General features: G+C 42.9%; 1 protein-coding gene across 2 annotated transcripts in view; it reads left to right on the plus strand.

The window, feature by feature from the left end:
• CPED1 (cadherin like and PC-esterase domain containing 1) overlaps nucleotides 1-26,709 on the plus strand; it is a 263,284-nt gene that overhangs the window by 196,197 nt on the left and 40,378 nt on the right. For both annotated transcript variants that reach the window (XM_041727811.1, XM_041727812.1), the window contains one exon: nucleotides 24,461-24,578. In XM_041727811.1, the coding sequence (XP_041583745.1) occupies nucleotides 24,461-24,578 (118 nt within the window). The remainder of the gene's footprint in view (nucleotides 1-24,460; nucleotides 24,579-26,709) is intronic.

The raw sequence follows: 26,709 nt of genomic DNA on the forward strand, positions 1-26,709 counted from the left end.
GCTCATGCTCTTTCTTGCTCCCTCTCTCTCTCTCAAATAAATAAGTATAAAATTTTCAAAAGGGCCAGGGCTTCCCCTCTGTACCGGTGCTGGTGCACTCGCACCTGCTCCCCTCCGACAGCTTCCCGCGCCCTCAGGGACGGAGGGCAGGTCTGACTCAGAAAGAGGACATTGCCCGTGGTCTTCTTCCCTTAAACACCTGAAATTCCCGGACACCCAGGAGAAGAGGTCTCTACCCTGAAACCTTCTCTCCTGGACTTCATGGACGTCTCGGTTAAAAGCCCTTTGTTCCACGTGTGGGGAGAGGCAGCTTAATCCACGTAAGGAAAACCATGACAGCCTTGCTGTCTGGTGCTGCGGTTGAGGCGGTGGCCTAAAGGCTGCGCGCACGGCAGGGGCTTGGAGGTCCCTAACGGCTACCCACCAGACGCCCCTAACGGCTACCAAGAGGACACCCCTAACGGCTACCAAGAGGACGTCCCTAACAGCTACCAGGAGGACATCCCTAACAGCTGCCCAGCGGACATCCCGGAAGGAGAAAGGGGATCAGCAGAAGCCTGGAGATGCTCCAGGAGAAGCGCTCGACTAAACCCGCTGGAAAGGCCCACTCTTTGGGCAGAGGCCGAAGGAAGTCCTGTAGGGACAGACTTGGAGGCCCGCGGTCTCAGGCCCTGGCTGACGGGTGGAGGCCCCAGGTGCGTCCCCGGACCGGGGCCCCGGGATCCCACAGCGAGACGGCCGGGGCGGCCCGGGCCCGATGCCACTGTCCCCGCACACGGGACTTCTCCGTGGCCCCGATCACCTGTCCTGGAGGCGCGTCAGCTCGTTGCCCCTGGACACAATCCTAGTTAAAGGTGGGCAGAGTGGGAAGCCGAGAGCCGCAGCTGCGTAAGCGGCCCCGGGCTGGGGCTGGTGCGGGACACGGAGCCGTTTACAGGCCGAGGCGAGAGCGGATCTCGCAGCCCTGGGTGGGCAGGGGTGAGGCCGTGTGTCGCTAGCAGGCCCGTCCCCGACACACAGCGGTCGGGTGGGTATAACCCAGAAAGAGCCGATGCCTCACCCTGACGGTGCAAGGGGGGCTGCGGGCCCCTCCATACAACGCCGGTTTTCTTTCCTGGGAGGTGGTCCCTTTTCATGATTAACTGGAGAAGAGGTCGAATTACCGTCCCCTCTGGAGAGCAAGGTTTGTTTTGCTGATGAAGACTTGGGATGAGTTTCCAGGACTGATAAGACTCCGCGGCCCTGCCTGTAATAGGTGAAATCCTTAGGGCGATTCCTCCCTCCTTGAGGATTTCTTCTCGCGTGGACGCATGTGACCACACACAGAAGCCGTCCTGTGTTTTATGAGACCGTTAGGAGCACTGCCCTTTATAATCCAGAAATGGAGAAATTCTGTGACTTCGGATCCTACAACTCCCACTTACCTGTCAGTGGGGCAGTACCGCCGTTTGGAGTAGGTTGATTGTTTCATCCCTCTTAGTTCCCGCCCTGTGAGTGAGTAAATCTGAATTCTGCGTTCACTTTGCACACCGTGCGGAGATTTTTCTGGTCACCCTTCAGTTGATATTTAGGAAAGTCTATTTTCAGGCACTTTTCGATATAATCTTTTCTTTCCACTTTCAGAGGTTTCTGATATCGTCTTTATTTTTATTTTCTGGAAACTGAGCTTCAGTTAAGACAGAGAATTTTTTTTTTCTTTCGGTTGTCCCGACCTGGAGAAGAGAGTTGGCTACGACTTTAAATAAAGAAATAGGATTTTTAAAAAATTAATTAATTAAAAAAAATAAATAGGATTAAACCTTTCATTTGGCTTATTTCTCTTAAATCCCTCGAAAGCATTCACTTATAAGGATCACTGGCAGCAAGCTCACACTTTGCTCACTTTGAAAGCAGAAGAGACCGGGACCTGTTGGGTTCAAGAGTAATCTAAATATCCAGATCGGGAAAAGCTCGTTAAGTGTTGTGCGGGAAGCAGGTAGAAAGCCGCACGCCCCCCAGCCAGGGCGCTGGTCACCTTACACAGGCGGCCAAGGCCGACCGTGGACCGAGGGCGGGTCCCGCATCCCCGCTCCGCTCGTGGGACCGGCGCACGGGACAGCCGTTGCTGCAGGGCTCTGCTTTGACTGCAGCAAAGCCAGTCATCCGTCCCCTGTATGTGAGCACAGCCAGTGGTCCCTTCCCTCCTTCCATCTTGAAATCGAAGCCCCATCGATGCCAACAGGCCCCCGCGGCCAGGGAGGGATCCCCTCCCTCGAAAAGGAAGAGCGAGGGACTGCGTGGAAGTGGGGCTTGGAGCCTTCCCGGGCAGTGCTAATAAAAGCAAAATAATGACATTTTTCTCTGATAAATTTTAAACAGATAATTAAGAAACTTTGACTCTTATTTCTCTGAAGGACAAGCATTAAATAGGCCAAAATGGGCAGCTGGGAGTCGTGAGTATTAATATCACAAAAGGTTATATTCTCTTTACAGAAGAATATTTTGCATAATTGAAAACCCTATTGTTCTAATTAAAATACAATTTTCCTTACTAAAATTCAATTTGCACAGAACTTTTAAAGAACATATCTAGGGTATAAAACAGACCATGATGACCTTTTATTAATGGTTATTTATTTTATTCTTTTTATTGATTTTGTTACAAATAATACAAAATGTACATAGCAAACCGTGAGCATTTTTTTTTCTAGTCCTGACCCGAACTTCATGGCCTGGTACATACACATCTAGTTTTATTTATTTGTTTGTTTATTTATTTATTTATTTATTTTTTAAGATTTATTTATTTATTCATAAATAAATAATTTACTGAGAGAGAGAGAGGCAGAGACATAGGCAGAGGGAGAAGCAGGCTCCTCGCAGGGAGCCTGATGTGGGACTCGATCCCAGATCCTGGGATCATGACCTGAGCCGAAGGCAGGTGCCCAACTACTGAGCCACCGAGGCATCCCCACATCTAGTTTTTTAACTACTATATGTATTTATCAAAAAGTGAAGAAATTCAACATAAGCTCTTATTTGTAACCTACATTTTTCACTTCCAATATTATGGATATCCTTTTAGATCAATATGCACCCACATGCTTTATTCTCTTATTTTTTTTCTTTTTATTGGCTGAAAAAATGCAGAGAATCACCGAAGAAAGAAAAAACTTACTCATAATCCAAAAAACCTTATATAAAATAGTCAGTGATTATCTCTCCATTCATCTGATCCTACCTACCCACACTTGGAATCTGGATAATGACTACTGTTGAGCATATCCTTGCAGAGTTCAACCAAACTGATACTGATTGGCATATCTATATACTCATCTGTGTATATATGTATTTTTTTACTTTTTAAAGATCTTATTTATTTATTCATAAGAGTCACGGAGAGAGAGAGGCAGAGACATAGGCAGAGAAGCAAGCTCCCTGTGAGGAGCCTGATGCAGGACTCGATCCCAGGACCCCGGGATCACACCCTGAGCTGAAGGCAGACACTCAACCGCTGAGCCACCCAGGTGTCCCCATGTGACTTTTTAAATAAAAATGAAACTGTGCTATAATAGTGGTCTGAAATGTCTGTTGTTCCCCAACTTGAATGTATGTACATCTTTCCAGATCAATAGATATATAATGACCTCCATCCTTTTAGTGGCTACATAATATTTTGTGACATGAATGATATGTATTGACGTACTTAGTCCTTCACTGATAGGCATTCGCAAAGTTTCTTATGCTTTGTTGTCACAAACATTGCTATAATAATCATCCTTTTGCATTCTATGCATTATATACCTCCTTTGCATTATATTTTTACATACATTCACTCCTATTAGTGTAAGAAAGAAAACATAAGTAGAATTAATAGATTAAAAAGAATGAGTATTTTAAACTATAATAGATCTCGCCAAAGTACTTTGAACAGACAATGTGTAGGTGAGCCTGCTTTCCCACACTCCCATCAACACTCCCATCCCACACTCCCAACTAACACCCGTGTTTAGTCACAACAGTACGTGTTGAAGTGAAGAGTAGATGGTCAGCCTGGTTCTCAGACACACGGACAAATCTTGCACAAGGAAGTGCTCTATTAATTCACACACATCACAAAGAGATATTGATTCTTCTCTCCAATAGTATTAATTTCAGGTTCTCTTATAAGCAAGGGGAATATCGTTATGTGCCAAGAAGCAGGGAAAGAATTGAATTGACATTTAGTCCTGATTATATACACGGTGTGATACATATCACATGTTGAACAAAGGCCAAACTGACTCAAAACCCAATTTTATTCAGCAGATCTTATTGTGTGTGTCCTATCTAGGTTGTCTGGTTCTTGGGGTAAATTGTACACTCTCTCTCTCTCTATATATATATATATTTTTTTTTTACTTACTTATTTATTTATTTATTTATTTATTTTTGATTTATTTATGATAGTCAGAGAGAGAGAGAGAGAGGCAGAGACACAGGCAGAGGGAGAAGCAGGCTCCATGCACCGGGAGCCTGACGTGGGATTCGATCCCGGGTCTCCAGGATCGCGCCCTGGGCCAAAGGCAGGCGCCAAACCGCTGCGCCACCCAGGGATCCCCTATTTATTTATTTATATATAAATTTCATATATCTAAACACATATGTGTATATGTAATTCATATATACTGATGCATACATATCCATCTCTGAAGAAGCGTAAAGAACAAGCGACACCTACCCAGAGATAAGTGGTTACAGTAGAGCATCCTATGTCCAATAAGGTGTAATGTCATGACATTGCTGCAAAGAGAGAACAGCGTCTTTGAAGGAAGTGGAAGCCAAGAAAGGCTGCTCATAAGAGATCACGATTTTGCATGGTCCCAGAGCACATGAGGATTTCTAGACAGAAGCGAAATCCTGGGGGAAGAGCATGCAGCTCTACGGGCCTGGAAGGCAGGATGACAATAGGAAGAGCAAGAGTCAGGCCCTGTAGTGAGGACAATTGATCTCGCTTGTGAAGGCTTCGGGTTGTTATGCCCACCTGCGCGTGTGCAACTTCTCATAGTCCCCAGTGAGACAGTGGTCAAGGAAACAGAACTCCGATCCCAAAAAGCAGTATTTTAATAAATATCACCGGATTGGCCCTCCCCTCAGAATGCTGTACGTAAGCATCTTCTGCCGCCGTCCATTGGGCAGTCTACCTGCATGTCCCCCCAGGTATTTTGAGCTTACGACTAACTGAGCATTTCCTCCTGCACCTCCCTTCATGAACGAGCTATTTTCTCCCTTCTCGTGTGTCCATCCAGTAGCTCAAAGATTCCCTAGATCATCTTTACCCCTCTCCTTCACTACTTTCAACCTCCTCCTACAGATCTCTTGTACCCTGGCCCCTTCCCCACATTCTAATTCAGCCTGTGATCCTCTTTTCCCTGAACAATTGCAGTAGTTGTCACACCTACCTTCCTGCCTCTAGACCCAGCAGTCTCAGTAGAGCCTCATTAGGGTCTTTTTTTTTTTTTTTAATAAGGAATTTCTTTCTTTCTTTCTTTGAGAGAGAATGAGAGCATGCAGGCATGCAGGAGAGGCCAAGCTGTGGAGAGGGAGAAGCAGGCTGCCCATGGAGCAGGGAGTCCTGCGTGGGGCTCGCTCCCAGGACCCTGGGATGGTGACCTGAGCTGAAGGCAGCCCCTTAACCGACTGAGCCACCCATTCTCCCTAGGGTTTTTTTTAAATATGCAGATTTAATTAAAGTCCAATAGCTCACCCACCACCATCACCATCAAAATCCTTCTATCATGTCCTAATATTACATAAAGGTCAAAAAAAGTGACCACAAAACATAGTGAACAGTTTAACTCTATTCTTGTGAAATGTATGCACATGTAATAAGTACTAAGTGCATAATACACAACTGAACATAATATGCATGTATAGAGGAATGGTAAAATCCAAAATATCATCTATCCTTTCCATTTTTAAATTTTATTTTTTATTCTCCATCCTTTTAATGAGTATGTATATAGACTAATTAATTAATGAGAGGAAAGATAAAATCCAAACCCTTTAGCATAGCTTGAAGCTTCTGATTTAATTATTTTTACGTATAATGCATTTTATTTCCTTAATATGGAAATGCCCGCAGTCATTTTTAATATCATTAGAAAGGACGCGTTTAACTACATACATATTGCTATTTAAATTCACTGAGCATTAAATAAGCTAACACTTATTAGGTGATTGTAAGGTGTTTAAGACTAATAATCGCAAAACAAAACACAATTTCTTAATTCTCAAGCATATAAATATTACCAGCTTACATGTGTACTAATATGATTCTGTATATATTTGACCTTCTAAAGCAGGTTTTTTTTCCAATTTTGTTATTTTTTTGTTACGTATAGCACGAGAAACATCACTTGTCATGAAAAATTAAATGGGTATTAAATAAACTGATATCTATTTAAGTGATTTGCAGTTTTAAGTGAATACATTTAATTTCTGTGTGTGACTGTGAGACAGAAAGAGAATAATCATTACTTTTGACAGTAATTCAATTCTGAAAATCCCAAGGAGATTATCTCAACTTTCCCTTAGATGACTTTGACCTTGTCCAACTGTCCATCCTTAGCTGCCAACTAGCTCTCAGCCTCTTACACATGGTATAACTGAACTGCATTTATTTTCAGTTCAGTGTAAGCTCCATCCTGTCTCCAGTTCTGATTTTATAGCTACTTTAAAAAAAAAAAAAAAACGTAATTTTTTTTAGAGGAGTTTTAGGTTTACAATAAAATTGTATCACCATTACCAGATTGGTACTTTTTTTTCAAAACCAGTGACAAACCTACATTGACGCATCATAATCACCCAAAACCCATGCTCAAAGTTTGCTCCTGGTTTTGTACATTCTATGGGTTTGGAAAAATGTATAATGACACATCTCCATCATAATAACATCATACATTGTATATTCACTGCCCTAAAAATCCTCTGCGCTCTCCTCACTCATTTCTCTTCATAGTCACAACCCCCTAAAGCAGGTTTTTAAGATCTTCATTTCTCCTATTCCAATCACAGAAGGACAATCTTTGGATACATGTTTTCCTGTAATATCCAATCACACAGAATTTTTCCAATAATTGTTTTTTCTAACCTGCAGTCCACTTTTACTATTTAATATTGCTCAACAATATCACATCACCTTCAGATTTTTATTGACTTACAATACTTATAAAATTGATCTTAAAATGTGAGAAAAGTGTTGGAATGTCTAATTCTCATTACAAGCAACAAATTGTTTTTGTTTTCAACCTAAATCATTAAAAATGAAATTTATATACTTTCACACCGTGGCTTTCCATAATACAGTTGCCAGTAAAAACAAATATTCCTCCTATGTATGTAAGAAACTTTCTCAAGGAGGGAAAAACCCTGAAAACATTGACTTACCTCAAAGGAAACTTAAATTATACGGGTATTTAATTGAGTTTACCCCCTGCCAACCTCTACATTCATCATGAGCCAGTTGCTGAGTGATAAATTAGATGGTGGTCATCAAGAATAGAAGTGAGGGGCACCTGGGTGGCTCAGTCAGTTAAGTGTCTCTTGATTTCAGCTCAGGGCATGAGCTCAGGGGTCATGAGACTGAGCCTCACGTAGGGCTCGGCGCTCAGCATGGAGTTTGCTTCAGGTCCTCTCTCCCTCTCCCTCTCCCTCTGCCTTCCCTCTGCTTGCATGTACTCGATCTCTCTCCCTCTCTCTCTCTAAAATAAATAAAGTCTTTGAAAGAAGAAAAAGAATAAAAATGAGGCATTGCCTTGTGGCTTACCAGTAAGCAGCGCCTTCTGGTCGCACAGTATTTGAACAACCAGAAAACATTCTAAGGGGTATGTGAGCAATAAACATAGGTATCCTGCTCTATTTATTTTTATTTTCATTTTTTGGTAGCCCATTTTAAATGCGAGGAAACTGAGGCTCAGAGAAAAGTTATTTATTTGTGCCACATTGCACAGCTAGCATGAACCCAGGTATTCTTTTAAATTTAGGATGATACAAGGAAATGAGTATGGGTGTTAGAATCATACAGTCTTGGGTCTAACTTCTGACTTTCCATCAGACAAATTAGTTAAATTCTACAAGTGCTATTTGTTTAGAATGCCTCTCAATGGGGATCCCTGGGTGGCGCAGCGGTTTGGTGCCTGCCTTTGGCCCAGGGCGTGATCCTGGAGGCCTGGGATCGAATCCCACGTCGGGCTCCTGGTGCGTGGAGCCTGCTTCTCCCTCTGCCTGTGTCTCTGCCTCTCTCTCTCTCTTTCTGTGTGACTATCATAAATAAATTAAATAAATAAATAAAAATAAAAAAATAAAAAATAAAATTAGAATGCCTCTCAATGGAGCTAATACTAATGCACAGCTACGTTGCATAATGTGCATAAGGTGGTCATTGGTGCATGATAGATATTCAGCTTTTTTTTTTTTTTGGTTATGTTTTGTTTTGTAGAGATTCAGTTTTAATCATAACCACGTTCGTCGAGGTCTTACTGTGATCGTGCGTGGTTCTGCATGCATCACATGTATTCATTTCTTTAATCCCCTCAGCCATCTCATGAGGCAGGCTTTCACAGAAGAGGAACCTAAAGAAAGGATTTAATTCGCCCAGGATCACAAAGACAGCAAGTGGTGGAGCTGAGGTTAGAATTCTGCAGTCTGACATGGTAGCCCCCCCTCTCAGCCACCGGGCTACTGATAACATGAGACCTGGACCCTTCAGATCTCTTCTGTGATGCCCTGGCCTCCGTGACTCTTGTGTCCTGGTGGCCCGCAGGCAAGTGAGTCTCATAGGAGAGCTCCGTGGCATATACACCAATTTCCAGGGCACAATCATGGGCAGCATCTGAGGTAGCCTGTGAAATACGATTAATATGTTTAGGAAAAGAGGGATCCCTGGGTGGCGCCTGCCTTTGGCCCAGGGCGCGATCCTGGAGACCCGGGATCGAATCCCACATCAGGCTCCCGGTGCATGGAGCCTGCTTCTCCCTCCGCCTGTGTCTCTGCCTCTGTCTCTCTCTCTGTGACTATCATAAATAAATTTAAAAAATTAAAAAAAATTATAAAAATATGTTTAGGAAAAGAAATCCCATTTAAAAAATGAAATCTAGTAGCACAGTGTCCTGTCTGCATAATGACTTTTGCTACTGACACCCAGGAGAAGGAAGGGCCGTAACTTAACAAAGAAATTGGTGTAGCCGTAGAATGTGACTCCCACCGTGTACATAAATGGTTACGTTCCCGACAAAGGAAAACTTGCGACTAACTCCAGAACTGATCCATTCCCGGGGATGATTTCTTAGTTATGCCAGACAGATGTCTGTCAGCAGGGAATATTTCTTTTGTTTATAATTTTAAAAAGAATAGTAAATGGATGTCAATTGTTTCCATACAGCTTTGTGACATTTTCTTTTGTTTTGATCTTAGGGGCCACATAGGAGTTTTTCACTCGTGACCACATGATAGAACAAATGATCCCACATGATTTCTTAGTTGTGTTTTCGACATAAACTAGTCATCAGAGCAGCTAAGTTGGTAAAGATTCTCCTGATCATAGGTTCTTTAACAGATAGTCAAAGAGATGTCATCAAAAATGACTTTGTCAAAAAAAAAAAAAAAATGACTTTGTCCTCGGGAAATACAGACTCCCTGAGACAGCTGAATCCTCTCCAGTATAAACAATGACAACTTGTTACGCATTTTTTAAAAGAAAGAGTTTTATCAAATTAGAAAAATCTGCTGATACAATGACTTACTACTAACAGTGAAAATAGGCAAAACATATTTAAAACTTTTTTTGCCAACAGTTTGGTTGGTCTACACCATTTTTATTTATTTATTTTTTTTACTGAACACCTACATACTGACTTCCTAAAGACCTAAGCTTCACGGAACACACTTTGGGGGGAACATATAGCCCTTCTTTGAATCATTATATCCTTTTTATTTCAATGAAATGTCTAAAGCACAGGGAAAATAGGCTTTTGAAACATTGTGAAACACCATAGGGAATGATTTAAAAAATAATGGCCCATCTATTGAGCAATTTATCCTCTTAGATACTATTTTCCCTCCAATTATCAGCCTCGGCTGCCAAACCCTTCGGTTATATGCCCAGTTCCAGTGACAAGGAACACCTGGCATAGGGCACGGAGACTCAGTGGGAGTTAACATTCTCTAATGCTATGTCCACTTTGGTTTTGACCTGTCAGAGTTGGCCAATACAGGGGAGCCTTAAGACACAGTTGGCCTTTGAGAGATGAAACACTGAGGAGCAACAAAGATCTGAGCAGGGTAACAACTGCAGAGTTCTAGAACAAAGCCAGGCCTCTGATTTTAAAGCCATGCTAGCTATCACTTGGCTCTGCTAGGCCAGGCGAGCATATCTGATTGGTGACAGCAGGATCCCAGAACAGCTGTGGCCTAATGCAGAGAAGTGACACACTCTGGCAATCAGCTGCAAATGCCATGTGGCCGTGGGTCCTTGAGATGCAGGCCCACGGACCGCGTGTCCAAGGAGAGGGGACCCCGTGGGTTCTCGCGCGTGGAGACAGGCCTTTGCAGAGCACGGCCCTTGGAAGCTCACGCCGCAGAGCTTTAGAGGGATGTGGCCTATAAGGACCCACGCTCCAGAGTTGGCTTCAAATGAAAGAGCCATTTCATCCCACGCCGGGAGTTGTGACAACCGCTTCGCAGGAATGATCAAATCGCAGCAACGGCATCCAAGTTCAGGAAACAATGAGCTGATGTAAAACCCATGGGAAGCTTAAGACAAGCTAAAATGACAGTCTTACATCTCCACGTTTCTCCAGGACACCTTGTCTTCAATGTGGGGCCCTAGAGTCCTGATCGCCCCCGTGGAAATGGGCGACACTTCGTCCTGCGGCGCCCGCCCGGGCAGAGAACGCATTGTCCACCGCAGAACGTGCCAGCTCCTCCCGGGGCACACGGACCGCTCACGGCAACGTCGCCGCCACCAAGCCACCCCACACGATCTCTGTTGTCCCCAGACCCAAAAATCATCCTCAGGGTCTTCCTGAGGGCCTGGGCCTTGCATCTCCTGAGCTAACAGTCACAGGGGGAGGACAATCAGCGGCGCCTGGATGTGCCAGCCCTGACACCCGGGTGCCACTCGGTCCAGGCCTTGTGGGCCACAGAAGCCAGTGCCTTGGCCCTGGTCCTGACCGCACGGCCCCGGGTCCGAAAGCCCAGCGGGCCCTCATCTGCCCGCTGAACCCAGAGCGTACCTGAGGCTGTAACCTGCTTCCCAAAGCACAGTCGGGCCCATCCCTCTGGGCCAATGCCGAGTCCCGAGCCATCTCCCTTACAGCCCTTGAGTTGTGGGACCCCGTGGCCACCTTCCCTGCCAGCACCCCGCCAGCACACTGGCTGTGGCCGCCCTGATGGGCCCAACAGATGTCTGCTAAAGGAATCGGCTGAAAAAAAAACCCAAGTGAGTGAGTGTCATCAACTGTACACTTCTTGGGAGCACGACATCCACATGACAGGTGAATCCCGATGATTTCGAAAATTATATTGAAACAAATATTTTCCCTGATGATAGGCCATAATATGTAAATAACTGTTCATTGTCTACCGTGGGAATTAATTTGTGTTCAGTTAATAAGTAACTTCTCGATGTGCTATTATTCAAAAGTCAAAAATATTTGAGTGACCAAGCATGAGCTGGAAAGGAAAGGTGCTTGGGAGCTTTTTTTTTTTTTTTAATTATTTTTTCCATCGGAGGGAATAGATTTGACCTGAATCATTCACATTCTTGCTGAGTCCCATTTTGACCAACTGTAAGCATTTTAAAGAGCAGCTGGTTATGTTTAGAGATGCCATCTGTAGCCACGAAAAAAGAGTCCTCCCTGATGAAGAGTTAATTGGTCTGGAAATGTTTCATAAACACAATCTTCGTTTCTTAGTATGGTGTGTTTTCTTTTCTTTTGTTTTGTTCTTCAGTCTATGAAGCATGGGTTTAAACTTAGACCCAGGATGCAAACTCCAGCTACTCTCTTCACGAAGCTGACTTCAGAAGAACTTCCCCAAACTCTACAAACCTTTATTTCCTCATCTGTTGAATGAATGTTCAAACGGTTGTAAAGATTCAATGCAGTCGGGCATGTGAAGTGCCTACTGTGGTGCTTTGCAGGAGCCAGGCCCTCTATAAAGAGCATCTTTTGGGGCACCAGGGGGGCTCAGTGAATTGAGCATCTGCCTTAGGCTCAGGGCGTGACCCCGGGGTCCTGGGATCGAGTCCCACATCGGGCTCCCTGCAGGGAGGCTGCTTCTCCCTCTGCCTGGGTCTCCACCTCTCTCTCTCTCTCTCTCTCTCTCTCAGAAATAAATAAATAAATAAAATCTTTTTTTTTTCCAAAAGAGCATTTCTCTTCCTGCCTGCCAACTCACCAGAAGATTGGCGTCCCCCCAAAAGTTAGACCATAAATACAGTAAGTGCACCTTAGCTCTTCTGTAGCCTGCGGACTGTCCTCCCACAATTCCCACAATTTTTAAGAGCAAAATGCTCATAGATCACAATTTCTGCCATGGGATATGCATGGATGCCAATAACATGTGACCATGCAGAGCCATTGCTCTGCAGTAGGACATGTCAACAAAATGGTTAAAAGCGTTTTAATGATTAGAACATTCTTCTACTGTAAACATATATTTGCCCTTCAAGAAAATCCTAAAACATGACTATCAAATTGTGTTAGACTATCTTTTAACATGTAAAATCAATTTTACAATTGCAGAAAGTTCCCAAAGACCCTTCCTCTAGCTTTTCCTAATATTAACATTTCACATGAATATGATACTTTATCAATACTTAGGAAATTAATATTGGTACAGTATATTTGCTTCGTGAAACACCTTTTATGGATTTCACTAGTCTTTCCAATAATTTTCTTTTTCTGTTCCGGGATCTCAAATGGCTTTTAGTTATCATGTTCTTTAGTCATCTCAAATCTGTGGCAGTTTCACAATCTTCCCTTGGTTTTTGGGGGGCGGTTTTTTTTATGACTTTGACACTTGGAGAATGCAGGTCAGTTATTTGGTAGGATGCCTCTCAATTTGGAATCGTATGTCTTGTCTGATTAACTTTACACATTTGTGGCAGAAAATCTGCAGAAGTGATGTGTTTCTCTTGATCACTTAATGAAGAAAAGTCTTGGCTGGGTTTCTCCACTGTGAAGTTACATTTTTTTCTGTGTAATAATATCTTAGGGTGGGTGACCTTTAGATTAATCCTAGAGTATTTTTAAAAGTCTGATTAACATGTATAAACATGTATAAACATATAAAACTGGGGCGCCTGGGTGGCTCAGCAGTTGAGTGTCTGCCTTTGGCTCAGGGTGTGACCCTGGGGTCCTGGGATCGAGTCCCACATCGGGCTCCCTGCAGGGAGCCTCCTTCTCTCTCTGCCTGTGTCTCTGCCTCTCTCTCTGTATCTCTCATGAATAAATAAATAACATCTTAAAAAAAAACATATAAAACTACACATAGGGAGGGCTGTCCTGTCATAGAACAATTATTTTCATAGCTGTTAATATTTGCATTGTTAGGACATATTTATACCAAAAATTAATATTAACTTTTGATCTTACAATGTCATGGTAGCTTGGATTTCAGTTTTGAATGCATCAACATTTCCTTCTAAACATAATGTAGCCACATTTAGCATGCCTGGAGCTCAACTGTGGATGTACAAGATGCTGATTAGTGGGTGATTTTTAAAAACTATTAGCACTCAGGGGTTACTATCAAAGCCTCAAAAGAGCTGGAATTTGTAATGTAAGACATGTAATGAGATCATTCCTTTGTAGCATGACACATGTCACTTGGTTTAGGTTTCATTTTAAGGTTTAAAATTCTCTAATTCTGAGGATCCTTGAGCCTGTGCACCCGCATGTGCGTGCATGCGTGCGGGTGGGTAGGTATGGGCGTGTGTGTGTCGCAGTCACCGGGATGAATGTGGGCAGGAAATGCCCGCCAGGTGCCCCAAACTAGGGTGACCACATGTTGCGTTAAAATACTCAGTTGTACTTGTGCCCCTCAGAAGATTCCCTACCAAAGCTACATTTTTAAGGATCACAGCCTCATGTGCTTTGAGTGGACCAGGGCCCCGTGGCACAGGCCGTGCTGAAGTACATCAGGAGTTCCACGCCCTACGAGGGGTCGGTACTTCCCTGGAGACCTGCTCACTACTTAATATGCGGGCGAATGCTTGTTATGCTTGGCGTCACCCTCATTGATAGGTAAACATCAATTAAAAGTTGTCTTTTAAAATTATCTCCGTGGCCTCCTGCCTCTTTCCACTCACTGCTATTTCAGCTTCGGCCCACACATAATAGGTTTGCTCCTTTGGAATAGGAAAATGACCTTTTCTAGTTGTTGTTGATGTTGTTGTTTTGTCACTTCGCAAACCGATCCAGATGCTCCGAAGCATGAGAGGCCCCACGGTCGTGCATTCAGTTCCAATTCCACCCTCCTTTGTTCACAAATCAAAAAGAACTGAACTTTTTCAAATATCCAAACCTATAAATTCATTCTTTCTTTTCATTTGCATTCACATCTACCCTCTGGATTCCATCTGGATCCAAAACCAAAAGTGCTGAAAGACCACAACAAAGGCTGCTTTCCTTGGAGTTCCCAGCTCACCGGAAGTGGGAAGCATCAGGCTCCAGCTCACTAGATTTCCAGACCCAACTCCACAAACCCAGACGTTCGTATGCACGTCTAAGCTGAGAATCCAGGGTGCCTTTCAGAATGGAACTCCAGCAAGCGGGATCATGCTGGCCCCATCCTGGTTAACTCGAGAGGCCATCTAGGTTAAAAAAGAGAAAATTGCCTATTAGTTCAGGGATTTGGAATGCATGAGAAATATATAGAAGTATTCCAAATATTGATGTCATATTAATAAATTTAATTGAGTGGAACTAATTCATCTGTTTATAATTTGTTTCAATTTCCCCTTTTCCTGAGTTCATTGGGGACCAGCTTAATATTTGCAGGTAGTTATAATATACGGCCACTTTTCAGCTGATGTTTAAGGAAAGAAACACACAATTGTGGTATCCTATTGATGGCTCATCACCTCGTGGGTCCTACTCTGTTCTGTGTCAGAACTCCAAACTCTAAGCACGAATCACAAGTCAAGCAGCATTCACAGTTGGGCTACCCAACGCCGAGCTCCATTATTCCTTAAAAACCATTAAAATCAAAAACTTATTTATAAACTCTCACTAGAACAGAAATATCAAGCATTGAAAAGTATCAACCTTCAAAGCAGTGTTGTTAGGGTTCCCCTCTCCACGGGGTAGAAGGACTTGGCAGGCTGCTCGTTTTCATTAAAACTCAACGTGAGGCAACTGTGTAGGTGAAGCCTACTCACTGCACATGTTTTATCAGAACAATGCGAAGTAAAAGTCAAAGTGTCTCCTGCTCCTCGGTAAAATGCCTAATTTCTTACTGTTTCTTACAAGGGCATCTACTTAGTAAAAACTTTTGTTAAGTTTTATAGAAGGAGCTGAGAGACTATCTGATAAGAATTTTTTTTAAAGACTTTATTTATTCATGAGAGACCCAGAGAGACAGGCAGCGACACAGGCAGAGGGAGAAGCAGGCTCCATGCAGGGAGCCCGATGCGGGCGGGACTCGATCCCAGGACCCCCAGGGCGTGACCTGAGCCGAAGGCAGACGCTCCACCGCTGAGCCCCCCAGCGGCCCCCATCCTTAATCCTCTAATAGAGCCACTGTTCAGAGTTTCTCATGCGTCGTTCCAACAATTATGTAGGCACAGTTGAGGACATATGATATTTGGCATTTTATTTTACTTAAATAAGATCCTGGAATACATAATGTCCTGCAACTTGCTTTATTGCTCTTAATCACGTATCTTATATATCTCTCCATATGTTTACTCTGCATCCTTCTTTTCTAAGAATCAAAAAGCATTCTATTAAGTGGATGTTATTTAACCAGTTCCCTGTTGACGGACACTTGAGTTGTGTCAAGTTTTCCATTATTATGCAAAGCACTCCAGGAAATTTCCTTGCAGACTATATAAAGTATTATCTGTAGGACAAAGTCTTTGGAGTATAATTATATTCAGAAGATATTTCCAAAATGCCTTCCCTAAAGGATATAAATCTCCTTTCACGTGAATGTATATGCGTTACACTTTTTTCTTAATGAAAAGTGTAGGTTTTAGGATCACTGTGGCACGTAAAGGATGGTTTCAGATGGATTATGCCATAATTACTTATTGCTACTGTATACCTCAGCTAATTTCCTACAAATGTTCATTGGGTGTCTAATAATGTGAATTGCATAATAGCTACTCAGTATTTTATGGCTTGCGGACTACAATACAAGGAAAGCAGTTGTTAAGTTTAGAGACAATGTGAAGACAAAAAAATAATTCATTCCTTTTGGAACAAGATAGTGAAATTAGCTCCTCTGGAGCTTCATTTCCTTCTTTTTTTTTTTTTTTTAACAGAAATACAACTGATGTAGAGCATCTTATTAGTTTCATGTGTACAACACAGTGATCCAGTATTTTTGTATGTTACAAATGATAAGTCTGGTTACTGTCTGTCATCTTATGAAGTTATTAAATACCATCTACGATATTCCCCAAGCGCACATTTCATCTTCCTGACGTTTATCTTCTAACTGAAAATTTATACTTCTTAATCCCCTTTACCTATTTTGTCTGCCTCCCAGTAATTTGTTTCGTCTATCATCGATCTATTTCTGCTTTATTTCATTTGTTCATTTGTTTTGGTTTTCAGATTCCACAAGTAAGTGAAGTCACATAGTATTTGTCTTTCTCTGATTGACTTACTTCACTTAGCGTAATACGCTCTAGGTCCAAGCATGTAATGCAAACGGCCAGAACTCATTCTTTTTAATGGGCGAGTAATAGTCCATTGTATGAATCTACCACTCTTTTATCCATTCTTCTGTCAAGGGACACTTAGGTTTCTTTCATATCTTGGCTGTTGTAGGTAATACCTCAATGAACATAGGGGTGCATGTATCTTTTTGGATTGACGTTTTCATTTTCTTTGGACAAATACCCAGAAGTGGAACTACTGGATTGTATGGTAGTTCTATTTTTTATGTTTTGGGGGAAAATGCCATACCGTTTCCCATAGTGGCTGCACCAATTTGCATTTCCGCCAACAGCGCACAAGGGTTCCCTCTTCTCCACATCCTCATCAACACTTGTTATTTTTTGTCTTTTTGATAATGGCCCATCTGACAGGTGTGTGGGGATATTTCACTGTGGTTTTCATCGATGGTTAGCAATGTTGAGCATCTTTCCATGTGCCTTTCGGCCATCTCTATGTCTTCTTTGGAAAAATGTCCACTCGAGTCCTCTGCCCATTTTTTAAATCTGGTTATTTGGAGTTTTTGACATTTAGCCGTGTAAGTTCTTCGTAGATTTTGGATATTAGCTCCTTACTGGTTATATGATTTGCAGACATCTTTTCCCATTCAGTAGGTTGCCTTTTTGTTTTGTTAATGGTTTTCTTCCCTGTGCAAAAGTGTCTTAGTTTGACGTAATCCCTTCTGTTTATCTTAGCTTTTGTTGCCCTTGCCTGAGGAGACTGATCCAAAAAAAATATTGCTAAGACCAGTGTCATAGAGTTTTTTAACCTATGTTTTCTTCTAAGAGTTTTGTGGTTTCACATATTATATTCAAGTCTTTAATTCAATTTGAATTTATTTTTATAGGTGGTATAAGATAGTTCTCCAGTTTTATTCTTTCGCATGTTATCTGTCCAGTTGTCCCAGCACCATCTGTTGAAGAGACTGTCTTTTCCCCATTGTACATTTTGCTTCCTACATCATAGATTAATTGACCATATATGCATGGGGTTTGGGGAGGCTCTCTGTTCTATTCTACTGATCTATGTGTTTGTTTTTGTGCCAGTACCGTACTGTTTTGATTAAGAGAGCTTTGCAGCATAGTTCGAAATCAGGAAGCTCCAGCTTTGTTCTTCCTTCTCAAAATTGCTTTGGCCATTTGGAAGGCTTTTTGTGGTTCCACCCAAATGTTAGGATCCTTAGGAACTTCATTTCTTATAGGAAAGAACAGTCTTGATATGGAAGGGGACTCTGCCTCCCTAGGACTGTGCCAGGATTGTCAAGTTTGAGAGTCACCACTGAGTTCCAGGAAATAGGAGCATCCCAGGGAAAGAGGAAGAAATGGGTGCCTCCGAAGGAGTGGTGCCATAGGGAGTGAATGTATAGTTTTAAAATTAGATGGGCATTTTTCATTACTTAGTAGGAGAGGGAGACAATCATTTCATCTTAAAGGAATGATTCCATGGAGCCAGAAAAGCAAGTAAGATGTAAAGATTCCAACCAGATCAAATAGTCCGTGGCTCTAAAACTATGGCAATATCTTACTAAAAATGAGAAATACTACTAATTCCTTTATGGCTGAACACCCCCTTTTTTTAAGAATTAAAAAGGCTTGCAGAAAAACTGGTAACAAGAAATAGTGATCATGAATTCATGGGTAGGACAGGGGGCAAAACCAAGGACTCCTTAATATTCTTCTGTTAGTCATTGCAACACTTCATGAAAACTTAGTCAATCTTTAAAATTACATACTAAACATACACACTCTACACATGTTTAAACAAGGAAATCCCTGCTAATTAGCTTCCTGCAGTCTAGGGAGAGCTATGGCCATCCAGTCCGGAATCTGTGAAGTCGGCAGCAAAATGATGTGCTCTAAATGTGGAGCTTTCTGGGGTTAATGCCATTTTAAGCAACTCTGCTAAATACTACCCTTTTTTGTGTATCTAGACTCTGAGGCTCCAAGAGATGACACGTAAGGCCAAAAGAGCTGTCATTCGTTTTCTTAAATATGCCTGAACCTGAACAAATTACTAATCACCCCAGTGAAGAAAGAAGTGAGAGAGGCTAATGATTTTTTTTTTCTGTCAAGGTAGTTTAAATTTTGTTATTAGTAGGTTAATTACTTTTCATACCGAAGGCAGTATTCAAAAAGATCCACATGGCCTGCGAAGAACAGGTTTCACAGACTCTTAGAGGAAAAGAGAAGTTTGGCTGCATATTCTTATTTCCATAGTGGTTTGACCAAGTGTGGGTTTGTTTCTCTTCCATAGCAAGGAGCGCAGAGGTAGACAACCCAAAGTTAGCACCGCGTTTCTGCAGCATCATCTATGCCCTGGGCTCTTTCAGACTTGTACACACGGTTGACTCATGGTCATGACACGGCTGCTCCTCCTTCGGGCTCGCACATGCATTCTAAGAGGAACTGAGAAACAGAGTGACAAAAAAAAAAAAAAAAGCACATCAAGGAGGCTAAGCTTACATCAGAGAAGCAAAACTTTTCTAGAAATCCATTGCCAGCTTCCACTTTTTTTTTTTTTTTTTTTTTTTTTTTGCTAGAATGGTGTTGCATGGCTATGTCTGGCTAAAAGGAGAGTGGGAAATAGAGCTCTTTCTTCTTATTTTTTTTAAGATTTATTTATTTATGATAGACATGGAGAGAGAGAGAGAGAGAGAGAGAGAGAGAGAGAGAGAGGCAGAGACAGGCTCCATGCCGGGAGCCCGGTGTGGGACTTGATCCCAGGTCTCCAGGATCACGCCCTGGGCCAAAGGCAGGCGCTAAACTGCTGAGCCACCCAGGGATCCCCTCCTTCTTCTTATTTAAAATGCTAGATATATTGCTGCCTGCAAGAAAACAAAGAAGAAAGAAAGGAGAATGGATGTGGTGTAGGCACCTAACATTGCCGCCATGCCTAAGAGATCATCCAATGCGTGTCCCCCCTCTTTTCTCTCCACCTTTCATCATTATATATTGAGAAAACTAGGCCAGTGACTGGCTCAAACTCCTACAGCCAGTTCACGGCAAAGCCGGAATTAAAATTCGCAAGTGTGACTCCTGACCCAGTGGTGCTTTCAGAATAGGCCACTGCCCTCCTCTCTAATAAGCTGCCCGGGGCCAGCAGCCAGCCGAGGCCGCCCTCACCCTCCCAGCGCCGGCAGCCGGCGTCCAGGCTCGGGTCTGCACGGAGCCATCTGCGGGTTCATTCAACCCTAAGAGCAACGTCGTCTGGCTGCAGCTGGGAAATGAATAACGTCCGCTTCGGCGGGCTGCTTTGGTTTTCCAAAATAGCCAAGAGTTTAACTTAAAGAGTCCAGATTTATGAACCGCCAACAAAGCTTAGCTGCTAAGGAGAATTTCAAAAGGAAGCACAGAATACGATAGAAGATTCTTTGACCTCAACTACAGAAAGGAGGCTGCGACTGAGTTTCCTTTACCTTGAAGTCGCGCTCCCTGTGCCACACCCCTGGCTTTCCTTTGCAATCTCGCCTGGACTCCTGTCCCGCGTCCGATTTGCTGCCGTTTAGTTAGGACCAACAGGCCCGACCTGCCACCTGTCACAGAACAGCGGCCCCTGGGAGCCTCCATCTGAGCAGAAATAGCACCACTCCGGGAAGGCTTCAAGCACCAAGTCCGGCGAGAGTTCCAAGTGGCAGCAGTGGTCACCGGGTGCGACTCCCACTCCGCCTTCCCGTGACCTGCAGACGTTCAGCCTATCGTCCTTGGCTCGGACGTGAGGCCCCAGTGCTCCGAGAGGGCAACACTGGACACCTCGGAGGAGTACCCGCTCTGCTCCCAGCCATTTGTTTCAGAAGCCTCGAAGTCAAAAAAAATAAATAAATAAAATTAAATTTAAAAAAAAAAAAGAAGAAGCTTCGAAGTCAGATCAGAACACGCTTCTGTAATATTAAGTGAATTTTTTCTAAGCTGCACCTAAGAGGATAATTAGAACAAATGAGATGGAGGTTTCAGCGGGAGCCGAGGAAGGCCCTCCTGGCAAGGAGCTGGACTGTGCCCCCGACAGGCCGCGGACGCGCACTTCCAGCAAGAACTTTGCACACTCCAGGCATGAGTACTTTTCCATTTTGAAGATGTGTTTTAAAAAAAAATGCTTAGAATCACATTATAAGTTAATCATTCTTCCTCTGAGTAAGAGTTTGTAGTAGATAAGCTTGGACGTGGCATCTCCAGAAAGGTCCATGATTTCAATCATTATAATGTACATTGTCAGCATATGAGTTCCTCAAAAGTGACTTTCTTTTTGCTTAAGATGTCAGATAAATCCTTTTCCTGCCTTATCTAATGGCCTTTGACATGCAATTTCTTCTTCTCAGAACTCTCCTGCCCTGTTTTTCTCATTATTCAGTTCAGATGTTGCTACCTCAGGGGATTCCTGGGAGGCTCAGTGGTTTAGCGCCGCCTTCGGCCCAGGGCGTGATCCTGGAGTCCCGGGATCGAGTCCCACATTGGGCTCCTTGCAGGGAGCCTGCTTCTTCTGCTTGGTTCTCTGCCTCTCTCTGTGTGTCTCTCATGAATAAATAATATCTCTTTGTGTCTCCCTCAATTTCTTTCAGAAGTGTTCTACAGTTTTTAGGGTGTAGATCCTTTACCTCTTTGGTTAGGTTTATTCCTAGGTATCTTATGCTTTTGGGAGCAATTGTAAATGGGATTGACTCCTTAATTTCTGTTTCTTCAGTCTCATTGTTAGTGTATAGAAATGCCACTGACTTCTGGGCATTGATTTTGTATCCTGCCACGCTGCCGAATTGCTGTGTGAGTTCTAGCAATCTTGGGGTGGAGGTGGGTGGGGGGCTGGGGTGACTGGGTGACGGGCACTGAGGGGGCACTTGACGGGATGAGCACTGGGTGTTATTCTATATGTTGACAAATTGAACACCAATAAAAAATAAATTTATAAAATAAATAAATAAATAATAAATAAATAAATAAATAAACAAATAAATAAAAATCTTAAAAAAAAAAAAAAAAAGATGTTGCTACCTCAGAAAAGGTCCTGGGACCAATGTAGCTGAGAGAGCCCACACGCACTCATCAGTGATTGGCTTGGGGGGCCAGGGGACAAGCCATCAGGCGTACGGAACGGGCCATTCCTCTCCTTGACTGATGCATGTCAACCACGTGTAGGGCTTTAACCGAGTAGCTAGGACTGTCAGCTGTGGTTGGACTCTCTCCAGGTGAATATGAGGATATGACCTTGCAGACATGTGCGCACACACGCCAGAGAGACCCCAAACAAACAATAATTTTCAGGCAAAGGTTTATCTAAATCTAGAGTTTTTGAAATGTTTCAACGTCATTTGCATGACTGAATGAATCTATCATCACCACCTCTCTGCATCTCCGTGCGTCGGTTTATACACTCCACAAGACATCTTTCTATTAATACGTTGAGCACAACGTCTCAGTCTGAAGTACCTGAATTTAGGTGACTTGGCGGCGTGTTCATGGTGTGTTTCATATGACATACGTTGTTCTGTAACAAAGCACTGCTTTAGGTTTTTGTCTTTCTCATGTGTCTTGCAAATCTCTCCATGTTGCTCTGTTTAGATTTATCCTGTACATTATATGAGGGTTTTTTCTCCCTAATGTTTGATATAAACATTTTTTTTGTAATCTCGTAGATGCTTTATGTATTTTTTTTCTGGCCTTAAAAAAGGTCCAGCCTGCACCAAAAATTAAATATATAGACAGCTATCACACACACACCATTCACAGATGTTTATTCAGACTAAAACTCCTCCTTAACTTTGTGTTATTGGAGTTGCTTTTTTATAATGAACATTTTAATGCAAATCACATTCCTGAGCTTTTTTTTTTTTTAAGATTTTATTTATTTATTCATGATAGACATAGAGAGAGAGAGAGAGAGAGAGAGAGAGAGGCAGAGACACAGGCAGAGGGAGAAGCAGGCTCCATGCACCGGGAGCCCGTCGTGGGACTCGATCCCCGGTCTCCAGGATCGCGCCCTGGGCCAAAGGCAGGCGCCAAACCACTGAGCCACCCTGGGATCCCCTACATTCCTGATCTTTAATCAGTATTCTAAATTCCAGTTCCAGTTATGAATTTAAAAATGGAAATATGTATACTGAATCGGTATTTCGTGAAGTCTGTGCATGACCCTCCTTCCTTTTGTTCCTTAATATCCTGGACCTTCTCATCTGAGATGTGGAAATCTGAGTTGGGTGTGAGAATGTGTGAGAGGGTGAGGGAAGGTGACCAGAAATTGCTCATTAGAGACAGAGTCACAAAGCAAAGAGGAGGTCAAACCAATTATTTTTCTCCATTACTGAGAATTTATGATATGAAATGGGAAAGAATTACGTCTAAACTTTTATGCATTCAATAAATATTTGCCTATTATATGTTAGGGACTGGGGATATGTGCGAGTGAAATAATTCTTTGCTCTCAGGGAGTATTCAGTCTAATGGAAAAGACATAAATAACAAATTATCACCTAATGGTGAAGGGTATGGAGGAAACCAGCGGGGATGGCGCGGACAGGAGTGGGGATACACAGTGATGCCAGCGTTTCAAGAAGGCCTTGCTGAGGCCTGAAACACAAAAGACGCTCCCCAGGAAAAATGAGAGGGAACACATTCCTGACGGAGATAACAGCATAACAGCGTTTTTACCCACCCTAGATTGTGATAACTGAGGGAACTGGGTGAGAAGGGAGGGAGTGGAATCAGGTGAGGTAGGATGGAGGGACACAGGCCAGGTACGGGGGCCAAGACCTTGTAAGAACAAGCTAGAAGATCACTCTGGAGTGTGCCCACATGTCCAATTGTAATGGTTTACCGCTGAGACGTATATGATGCTGTGCATCAACTTTACCACGATCAGAAGACAGGACAGGGATGCTTGAGAGAGAGAAGAGGGGGGCTTAGTGCAAATGAGGGTGCTCTGACCTGCTCGAGCAGAGTAGACAGGAGAAATCTCAGAAAACCAAACCACCATTCTCGCTGCACACGTCAGCTAGAGAAGGCATCGCTCACTGCGGAACAGGCCTCTAGAATGATATTCCCGGCAGTGGGAGGTTACCCCCTTTTGTAAATACATAGACATGTTTTGACTAAAATACATGTATTTGATTCCATTTATGGCATATCATGGGTCTTTAATAAATGTGCATTGAAATGAGATTCATCTGTTAACATCCTTCTCAAAGATTTCCCTTTTTTTTCACATCAGTGGGTTTTTGCACTTGATGGATTGTCTTACAATCTATTTTTAATGAACCAACAACCCACAGGTGTATTTTTTAAGATAAAACTTGCAGCCATTTCTTTAAAAATTGGTAGAGAAATCATATCAGTGCAATAATGAATATCAATGCCAAAATAAAGATTAAGTTGTCATTAGAATTTATATTCATCTCTCAATGCAAGTAGCTACCTCTAGCACAAACAACTATTGACAAGTCCCTAAAAGACACCACAATTGGTCCCTTTTGTCTGCAAAGGTTATTTGGCACAAAAAAAAAAATCTTATTTTTTAGATTTTATTACTATAGGTCAGGTTAATTACAGCTAATTTCTACCATTTTAATGCAGGACTGTGGTTTGCTGATTCACCCAGAGGAAAGCTGTGGGTTACAGCCTATTTCTTCCGACTACATTGAAGCCATTTCACGGCCCGAACTAAAGATCTGTCCATCTGGGGACACAACAGGTGACTATTATATTGGATATGACTTCTGTGAAAAAAAACTTTCAATGTAGATAAGTGTACGCTTAAACTATCCTTATATATCTAAAAAAAAATCAAGGTACCACATGACTTTTTTCATTTGCATAAAGTGTAACACCTATGATTAATCTGAATGCAGTGTTTTAATATGTGAAATACTTTGATTCATCAAATTCTCTTTTCTTCACCATCTGTTCTTTGCCTAATTAATCCATATTCATCTATAGATATCAGCCAGAAAAGTCACTTGTACCAGAAAGCCTTTCTTGAACCCCCGATCTGTTTCCTTATGGTATATTTTCATAACACCCTGTGCTCGTCTCTCATGATCGTTTCCACAACCATTTAAATGTTAAATATATAACTAACTCTTTGATGTCAGTCTTCCCAAGTTGTCCGCTGGGTGAGGACAGGGAGTCAGACTTGTTCACAGTTAGCACTATAATTTCAACAGAGTAGGTACAAAATAAATACCTGTTGAGTGTGTGGACCAAAGAACTGCTTAAGGAAATAAGTCTAGTTTAAATCACTTCTCTAAAAAAAATAAATAAATAAAAAATTAAAAAACTAAAAAAAACTAAATCATTTCTCTAATTATAAAAAAAAAAAAATCTTTGAGAATGCTCACTATGTCTCCCACATATTGAGCATTAAGAGAGGCAGGAGAATCCTGACGTCGCATTGCAATTACAGTGTTGAATCCCACCTCATCCCAGAGCAGAGCTGGAAGGAGACTCCTCGATGCCACCGTCCACATTCCCTGTTTCTCTCCTTCCCCAGGGCTCGTCTTTCTGGGGAGGCCCTTGGGGTCAGGCTAAAGCTACGACTAAAAATACCTCCAAAGAGATAAGAGGAGCAAGGAGCACCTTCTCTGAGATTCCTGGTCGGCCCTCTGGCCTTATGACCCCGCATCTCCCTTCATCTAAAGAGCCTAAGAAAACACTCAGGAGCTTTTCTACCCTTGCCGTGAACTTCACACCACAACTTGAGTGGGAAATGAGTTTCACAAATGAGCGGTACAAATTGCGATTTGGCATGCCCAGTTAGCCAACGTGGGCATGTCCCTGTTCTCGAACATGTGTTCTAAATAATAAATTACGGTCCGTGCACAGGGAGGGATTTCCCCGTGATGGCACGTCAGGTGGTATGGTTTACGAGTCTCAGCTAAGTGAGATATATACTCTCACATACAAAGGAGACACCCATGTGTCTGGTTAAGGATTTTTTTTTTTATCAGATGACATTTTATGAGAATCGTAAAACAACGTAATTCCGTTCCTCCTACTGAACCAAAGTCAAAAGTTCTTCAACAAAAAGTTGAAGATACGATACTGAACTTCCTCAGGAAGTGGCATCTTTTCCTGTTCATTAAATTTGCTGTAAGTTACGCCGGGCCCTGACATGAGGCTACCTCGGTGCCTGGTCCTTCCAGGAGAGGCTGTCTTCGAGCAGGGACCTGCTGGTAACTTGTGTAGCCAGGCTCCTTTAGGGAAGACCCCAAAAGTGACTCCCCACGCAAGCCCAGGTCCCTTCGCCTGACTATACCAGGCCCCTAAATCCGACCTCTCCTCTCTTCCAGCTCCTCCTAGCCTCCTCCCTATTCCCTTCATGCCCATCAGGCTGCTGCAGGCTCCACATTGTCCATGCTGTCGCCCGCTCCTAAACGTCCTCCTCCCGTCTTAGCCCATTCGCCCGATGCTGTATTTTTCTCTCCAGGGAGCCCCTCCTTACCGTCCGCCCACTCCCACCCCCTCAGATTGGCTTCTCTGCCGTGCCCCCAGAATACTTTGGGTACGTGTCTACAGTAGCATCTGCCTCACTGTTTCAAATGTTTATGTGTTTCTCTCTCTTTCACTAATCAGTGGTCTTCAGAGTGGAACGATGATCGGAGCAAGGGGAGGGGGTACCATGGGACAGTCCACAGGATGAAGCCAGTAGATTAAAATATATACATTTAGTTTGATCTGATCCTTCTTATTTTAGTTTTATAATGACCATAACTCACAGATACAGGAGGACAGGCGCCTACGTTACAGCGTGCGTGCGTTAACACACCAAAGCCCATGACTACTACTACTCATGACTGCCCGAGGTCGTAAGTTTCTCCAGAGCA

Source organism: Vulpes lagopus, chromosome 13 (assembly GCF_018345385.1).
Source record: "Vulpes lagopus strain Blue_001 chromosome 13, ASM1834538v1, whole genome shotgun sequence".
Taxonomy (NCBI): domain Eukaryota; kingdom Metazoa; phylum Chordata; class Mammalia; order Carnivora; family Canidae; genus Vulpes; species Vulpes lagopus.